The sequence below is a fragment of the Lepisosteus platostomus genome, chromosome 6 (genome assembly GCF_059453375.1).
Source record: "Lepisosteus platostomus isolate fLepPlt1 chromosome 6, fLepPlt1.hap1, whole genome shotgun sequence".
In the NCBI taxonomy this organism is placed as follows: Eukaryota; Metazoa; Chordata; class Actinopteri; order Semionotiformes; family Lepisosteidae; genus Lepisosteus; species Lepisosteus platostomus.
The window spans coordinates 43,431,277-43,439,934 of NC_142616.1; the positions used below are offsets into that span (position 1 = coordinate 43,431,277).

Genomic DNA, 8,658 nt, shown 5'->3' on the forward strand with positions numbered 1-8,658 from the left:
TAGGCTAACACATACGAAAGAAATATTCTTTATAATCCAAGGGTTAAATGATGTAGTTGCTGAAATTATTCAAATGCTGAAACGAAACAAATGTGTCTCAATAGATATTCATGACACTGGTCTAAATCATTAGTCTCTGGAGTTTTCACTATACAGGAAGAGATAGTGAGTGGGTTACTGCTACATTAATTGGGATGATATGAGAACTGGACAACAGATACAGGGTAAAGGACACCGGATACAGGAGAGGCATGTCCCTAATCATATGACAGCACCAGCTGCCATGCCCTAGGGGTCACAGTGATATCAGGAGCCAAGAATGCCCTGGCCAGTTAATCCTACCCACCCATTGCCAATGACAAGACAGTTGTGTGCTACTGCTTGGGGAGTCCTAGTCACGATTAGTTAGTGACATGAATCAAGCTTGAACCCACAACATCAAGATCAACAATATACCTCTCAAGTGTTAGGCAGTTCTAAAGTCTAGGGAGCACTTTGAAACACTAACCATTTAATTTATTCTCATCTGCCATACAGCTCCAAGTCACAATATTGTTTCTTTTAGTTGTGTACAAGGTATAAAGCTTAAAGCCATAAACTGATACCTTTTTAATATTGCCAAAGGATTCTGGGGAGACATCAGCAAAAGACGACAGGATGAGGCAGATCACCTGGAGGCCATAGGAGATGTAGAACAGGCAGAACCGTGGCACATCAGGAATGCTACCCTGTGGACCGCAACAAGCGCAAGACAGAGAGACAGACGAGCAGAGGTGCATCAGCCAATGAGCTGTCGAAGGGTGTGGTCAAATTCAACACAATCACTTTCCTTTACCTGTGCCAGTGCTTCCCGTAGAAGAGTCTGGAAGGCGAATACCTCGCAGAGCACTGACAGGATCCAGAAAAGAAAGAGGGTTCCAGAGTCACCGGACTTGCCCAGCCGACGCACACTCTCTTGGCACACGAGGACCAGTAGCTAGGGGGAAATCAAGTGGCCCGTGAGTACCCATACGATCCCTGCTGCACTGTCTCCTCCATCTGCTGTCTATCTAACGCACTCCCACAAATGTCCCATGGATCCCTCTGGAACCACTCTGTTGCCATGGCTCCATTCAAACCAGATCAACCTGGAATCACTCCTTCCACTGCTCCATTCATGACTAAATATGTCACATGGGATTATGGGCGCAGCACGTGTTGCCATGAATTTCATGGAAATATAGCAGCCACTCAAAATCCATCATGCACCTGAGGGTCAATACCTTCCTGAGGCTTGAATTGTGCTTGAATCTGGTTGGTGTGGATTTTATTATTGACCAGACATTTCTAATCAACTCTGGTAGCTGTCAGAACTGACATATGTAACAGGTCTGCTGTTTCCTTCAGTGATACGCCATGGCACATGCCCTAACAAACATGCCTAAAGGGAGGTCTTCTGTGATAGCCTTTAACACAGTACAGTCTCAACAGCTTTACAGTCCTCTGGAATTATTTGACATTGTCATTGATATGAAAACTATCATTATTTAACATTTGGTAGGGCAGAATATGAACTCTGATTCCAGGAAACCAACTGATTTAACATATTTTAGGTACAAGTGGGTTTTATCTAAAAATATAATAAATCATTCTGTGTGACATAAAAGTCTTCATATAAAGGAAAGAAAATGTAAAATTTAAATTTAAGTATAACCGAAACAAAGGACATCTGTTTCATTAAAAAATACTTTAACTTACTTGGGTGTCAACCCAAGGGAACTGTTCTTTGTAATGCCGGGGTCATAAGAAAAAAAATTGTGTTGATCAATAGCTTACTGTACCTTAAAGGTGTTTTAGATTACATGTGTTAGAACGTTAAATTCGTGAAAATTTTCAGATCTCTGATTCAGACTAGACTCACATAAATTACTGGTTTCTCTGACTTGCATATCTATTTACAAAAGATATAAAAGTAGCTTTGACTGAAAATGAAGATGATTTTGGATGTAGTGCTGTGGTAGTGGGCCACTCTAATCACACAGGTGATGTGATTTTATATCCAGCAGTAAATGGTGAACCTCAGCTGGTCTCATCTTACCCACGATATGGCGTACAGGACAGGATTGGTATAAAACACGGCTGGGTTTTTTCCTTTGGAGGTCTCGTCCCTCAGGGGCCCGAAGTCCTCTGCCACCGTGACAGCTAAGCTAGCAACAGCTGTCAGGAACAGGAGACTGACCAATGCCTGAAAAGGGGCAGCAAACAACAGGTCTACAACAACCAAGAGACAGCGGGTCAATGCACAAAATTACAGAAGTGAATTACATGGATTAGCTTTATTAGCTCTCTTAGCTTTATGGTGTTGGTGGCGGAGGATCACGTTTCCGTGACAATGGCAACAACAGCTGCACTATCTGTGCGGAAGAAAGGCCTGGCTTTCGTATCTTGCCATGAAAACTCTATGGATAGTGACGGGGGGAATTATCCATAGGGTCACCATGGGTCGACACAGACTCGACGGCTTGCATCCTATTCCATCCCATTAGCTTTATAAGCTTTTTTTATATGGTTAAAATGTACAGTACAGTAAGCCACAACATAACTTATAAGGAATGTTGAAAGAAAACCTCATGAAGACCACAACAGACAGGAAAGGTATAATAACTACTTACATCCTGTACTGTACAGAATGTCAGATACTACAGATATTCCTTGAGAGAATAACCTTTCTTTCCATTAGAGACAGGGTCAACTCCATGTTAGAAACGTCATCAATCCCAAAAACCTACATTGTAATAATTTCTTCATGTCTCATGTTGCTTTTCAGTGTGGACACTCCGGAGACTCCTTCTGGTTTGTCCTCACTAAATGTCACATCTGCTCCAGCCTGAATTGGCTGCGTACGAATACTGGAGCACTGGTGTTTAAATCCTGGGTGAATAAAGTACCTTGAGCAAAGTACTTCACCAAGATTACTGCAGCAAAATGCCCAGCCATATAAATGGGTACAAATGTATGCTGCTATGGAAAAAAAAGGCATCCAAAATAAATAACAATAAAACAGACCGATGTGCAAGACTGAGCAGAGGGGCTCCTCTTACTCGTAACCTTTCTTGCGTCTGCACAGTAATTGTTACAATAGCACTGGTTACAACGTTCTCATACCTCTTAGAGAGATTTTAATCACTTGCTTACATTGACATAATAGAAAGTGATTTGCATGTCACTTTTAAATGTCATTTAGTAGGTGATTAAATTATCAGACCCTGCCAGAATGATTAAACCAAAAGCGCACAGCCGTCCAAGCCGTGTCCTTCAGGCTCTGAGCAATACCTGTTTGCAGAGGTAGAGTCGAGAGAGGTGTGCTGTTTGGGCTCTCTTCTTGAAGAGGGTGGCGATGTGCCAGGGGGCACAAACCCACAGGAAGCCCAATGGTACCCATACCAGAACCGTCCGCTCCACACACACAGGCAAGTCTGGGTCAGCCCGGTCCAGAAATGAAGAATTCTGGGACAAAAATAGGAACATTGTTCAAAAGGAGGATTGAGTGAGTGATGAGTTTCAGAAAGCCAGGCCAGTGCAGCTGTTAAACATACAGTCATCTCCATGATTATTGGCAATCTTGCTTGAATTCAATCAATTGCTTCAATCTTGATAAAGCTGAACAAAAAAAGTTGCGCAAAATAAATACAGGCAATGAGTTATACAGTATTTTAAGCTCAATTTATATATAAAAACTACAGACTTTAATTCGAATGCAATTGTTTAGAAAAAAATGTTTTTTAATGGAAACTGAAAGGTGAAGGTTTTGGGGGAGAAGTGCTCCTTCATTTCCTCTATTATTCAGTTTTCTTTTTTTATTTAAAACCTAACCACACTAACACTCCCTCCTCCTTGTGGACAATCCCTCCCACCCCTCCAGCAACCTCTTTGCCCTCCTACCATCTGGGAAAAGGTATCGCAGTATACGGGCAGGCTCCACCAGACTCTGTAACAGCTTTTTTCCACAGGGTGCCAGGCTCCTCAACACCCTGGTACCTACTGCACCTACTCCAAATCTGGAAACCTAGTTCTATTTTGCCCAATGTCATGCATACTGTCTGATGTATTCTTTGCACAATTCTTTGCACAATCCTGTAAAGTAAATTGTGCTATGCACATTGCACTTTATGTACCCTGTACCCTGTCAGAAATGTCTATATCTACATTGCCTATAGCATTGTCATGTCAGTGTCTGTCTGTATTTGCACCGTAGACCTGGAGAATGATATCTCGCTCCTCTGTATACTTGTATATGGCTGGACTGACATAGAAACTTGAATTTGAACTTTTTCCTGGCAGTGCCAACTGACCCCGCCTGAGAAGGCTCTCCCACCATGAGTCAGAGGGGATCCCTGGCCACACTGTTCTCCAGCAGCTCTCCTCCACCCGGTCTCCTGAGGTCTCCTGAGGGCCTAGCCCATTTGTGAGCCGGCACCTCCAAAGTGGCTCTCTGTGAGTCAGGGGACTTTCTTTCACTTCCTTCTCAAGGAGCTCTTTTCTCTCCATTCTCTCCTCCTGGGGTCAACGCCCCTTTAAATGATTCCTCCAGTCAAGGGGTTCCTTCTCATTCCCCTTGAAGGATGTGTTGCCAGTCGCAAGGCAGTGCCTCAAAGTGATTCTCGGTGAGTCAAGGGGTCTATCTATTCCTTTCTATCCCCTGAGGGCCAGGCTCCCAGTCACGAGGCAGCGCCTCTCAAGTGACTCTCAGCAAGTCTGGGGTATTATTGCTTTCATGCCCCAGAGGGTGCTGAGCCAGCCAACCCAGGAACCTCAGGTTCCCGGCACGGTCCAGGTGCTACTTTTCTGTGCTTTACTAACCCCTGCTTCTCCCTTTGAATTAACAATGAAAGGTTTTATTTTATATCTCAGATAGATGTTAGAATTATTGGCACTGCTAAGGACTTTTATAAATAAAACAAAAAAAATAAATCTGCACTAACATCCTACAAGTTTGCGTCTCAGTCTTACAGACATATGTTATGACCTTCCATGGCTTCCTGTTTCACCGGGCTGTAAAGATGAGATGACTTTTGTTGCCTTTGTCATCCATTAACATGGGGCGAGACAAAGAACTCAGAAACATAACAGACAAATGGTTGTTGACCTTCATACTGTAAATCAGGCAATTGGTACAAAAATACAAAAAACGTTCAATATAACACTAACCATTATTAGGGCTATAATCAAGGTGCGTTTAGTGGTCAACTTGCATGGTAGAGGATGCAAGTGTGTCTTACGCTCATACAGAGTGAGGCGGATGGTTTGGGAGGCAAAGAAAAATCCATGGGCCACAGATGAGCACTACAGTGCTTGGTTACATTAAGAGGTCACCAAGTCTCCATATCTGCAATTAGATGCCACCTCCATGTCAGTAGGCTGGAAGGGCCACCAGAAAAAAAACAACTAGTTTGCTAAATGGAAATAGGACATGGATTAGAACCGGGTGCTACGGTCAGATGAGATGTAAATAGAGCTCTTTGGCCACGTACACTAGCAGTGAGATCGCCGTCGAAAGAATGATGCACATGTAGGAAAAATCTGAAAAATATGATGGCGGATTTTTGATGTTATGGGGCTGTTTTGCTTCCATTGGTCCTGGAGACCATGTTAAGGCCATTGCTATCATTAACTTGACCAAGTACCATAACGTTTTAGCCACTAAATAGGTTTCGCAAGAGCAAGGGCAAGGCCTGGTAATACCTATGTTGTAAACACATTCTGTTTATTTCACACACGTAATGATGCAGTAATATAAAAGAAATGATAGAATCTGCAGGTGTTTCTGAGGACAGATCAGGCTTTTTTAGAATCTGGTGTTTCCAGTATTTCTATGGTGAGTCTGTTGTGATTCATTGTAATTAAATCTCCAATTCAAATTGATTATAGGGACAATCTGCACACTCTTAAACCAGATATCTCCTATCTTAGATTTCACATTTGTTGTAATTGCATTGGAAATTTTCTGATAGGATGCAACTGTACTCCGGTACAGATTACTGTGTCTCTTGCAGTTCATTTAGTTCCAATTATTAACTGATTGTAGTGTATTAATACTGCTGTAGGATCAACTGTTTAATTGCCCTTTCTTACACACAGCTCTGATATCTAATAATCCTTTTAAGGACTCAATAAAAAGTACGTACTGTAGTCTCCAAGCTTTTTGAAAATGTGTTTAGAACAAAATGTTGCTTTCCGTGTATTTTAGGAGAATAAAACAATACTGAAGTGTATAGTAAAAGATTGCACTTTCTTGTAAAAAAAACAAGCAGGGCAATGGTAATGGGGAAAACTGTCTGTAAAGCTCTAGCAGGAGGAGCCAGGTATAATGTGGTGTAACACAGTACATCTAACCCTTTTAATAAAAAAAGTTGTTTTATTAAACTTTGGCTAACACCAAGAGGTTTCAAATACAGAACGTTTAAAAATATATCTAAATATTTAAATGGTGCACAGATAATGTGTGGCTGAACTGAAAGCTAGACAGGAGAATGCAATTATTTTCATGTTTAAAACACTTAGTGACAAGGTGTTTTATGGATGTACTCTATATATTTTACCAAAAACATAATGCAGATTCTAAAAAATGGCTCAGTTAATACTTTATAAAGAAACTAATAGAAGTGATTATCACAGTACAACAAATATAACTCTGCTTTATTAAATGCAATATTCATTAATGAACACAATGCATATACTTTGGGGGGGATATTTTATCCATATACTGTATCTATTTATTGTGTGATTACTTTTAACCTCTTCTGAACATAAGAAATAAAACATGTTATACAGTAGCTGTTCAAGAAAAAATCTACAGTATGTGAAAATCACCAAAACGAAAGTTAATAATGATTTTGAATGAATGTAGTCACTGGTCATCAGTTAGAAACCATTCCTTAATAGTTGCAATTGCACAGTCTAGGAAATATGCAAATGCTCTCAACATCAAATGCAGTAAAGCAGATTTAGGAGTTATGTCCAGGCATGACACAGCAGGCATGACACAGTGGAAACACAGCAGTGTCAGTAGATGGTGGAATACTACAACCCACAACAAATCTAATCAGATGTATCGTAAGACAACATTCAACAATATGACAGAAGGAATATCACTTGCGACAACCTTTATATAACAACAGTCTTTTAGTAACTTTTTAGGTTTTAGGAATTATCTTTTCTGAGTAAGGAAAATCTGCTTTTGACAAAAATACCCTTATAAAAAGTTTTACCTCTTAAGATTAAAACAATTTGTGTTATTTTTCTGTTTTCTCATATTTGTTTTTATATTCAAAGATATTTGATGCATGGCACAGAGCAGTTGTCTCACTGCCATTTCACACCACACCTTTCATTTTCAGTGTCTCTTAACATGCCATGTGTTAAAAAAAAGTTTTCCAGACTCACGATTTCACTGGTTACTAGGACTCTAATTTGTGCATGGTTCAGACACTGAAAATATCACTGGCTATAAAAATGTAGACTATTCATATTGATGGGCTTTTGCCTCTATAAAATATTTGATTGTAATTTCTACAACTATAATAACTTACCCAAAAAGTCGATCCACAGAAGCTGTCGAGGGCTGTGGACATGATGTTGAGAGACGCTGGAGTCTCTCCTCTGGAAGGGGGTCAGTGTATCCAATGCTCCTGGTATCTCTCCCAGAAATGCAAGGCATAAAATGCAGCTTTCTAAAAACTATGATAGATTATAAGGCTGGCAACAAACAAACAAACCTCATAGAGGTGAAGGGTTGCGCATGATTCAGCAATAAGAGCAGACTGCCCTACATGGCCCCTACCTCTATTCTCCCAATCAGAAGTGTTAGCAAAGTGCATGAAGGTAATGACTTCATGCGATAAACACAGTATCATAAACTCTTGCTCTTCTTTGTTGACTGGCAATGGACCACATTAATGTGTAACTGAACCTTTCGCACACCAGGACAGTATTATCCGCTTCTTGTGGGCTGTGTTTTTCCTTTGGTCATTTCAAGAAAAAGTTTCAGAAACCAGCAGGAAAGCAAAGAGAAGAAAGAGCTCCTATCCCAAAGAAGCAGTAGATAATAACAAGCAGGGTCTGTTTCCTGACAGGGAAGAGTAAAGTCCATTGCAATCAGACAGGGAGGCAGGGCAGTGAGGATCGTGAGTCTGGTTTAAATTCACCCACCCTTCGTTTTTTCACAATCATTGTTCCAAAATATCCCCTGCTGTGTACTGCTAGACTTTGGGGAGACCCATTGTTGACACAGCTTCTGAAATGCCACCTTCCAGTTTCAATCGAAGGGGAGGTATCACTTATTAAAAGGTTTGCCTTAACCAATGCCTGTCTGGGAATGAGCAGTGCTCAAATATACTAGATCATTTAACAGAAAAGCTGTGAGTGTATGGGCCTTCATCAGCAGCCTGTGGAATATAGGTCAGTTGCACGGGTTTGTAAAACTTTTCATTGCTTTCCAACTACTGTATATTCCATTGAGCACTTTCTCTAGCTCGAAACAAAGCATCCATCCTGGCTAATATCCATTAAGTTTCAACCCCCTCCGATGGCTTGGAAGCTGGACTAATTAGACTCCCTTTTTGATGATTTTGCATCAGGTTGGGTGGGGAGTATTTTACAATTCTGCACCACACACATTCT

The 8,658-nt window shown here is 40.9% G+C and overlaps 1 protein-coding gene across 1 annotated transcript in view; it reads right to left on the reverse strand.

Annotated features, from left to right (window-relative positions):
- abcc2 (ATP binding cassette subfamily C member 2) overlaps nucleotides 1-8,109 on the reverse strand; it is a 43,755-nt gene extending 35,646 nt beyond the window's left edge. Inside the window, exons 1-5 of the mRNA XM_088635951.1 lie at nucleotides 7,569-8,109; nucleotides 3,313-3,486; nucleotides 2,078-2,224; nucleotides 836-976; nucleotides 606-728 (exon numbers count right to left, since the gene is read on the reverse strand). Coding sequence (XP_088492077.1) covers nucleotides 606-728; nucleotides 836-976; nucleotides 2,078-2,224; nucleotides 3,313-3,486; nucleotides 7,569-7,610 — 627 coding nt within the window. The 5' untranslated portion in view covers nucleotides 7,611-8,109. The remainder of the gene's footprint in view (nucleotides 1-605; nucleotides 729-835; nucleotides 977-2,077; nucleotides 2,225-3,312; nucleotides 3,487-7,568) is intronic.
- Nucleotides 8,110-8,658: the final 549 nt, after the last annotated feature.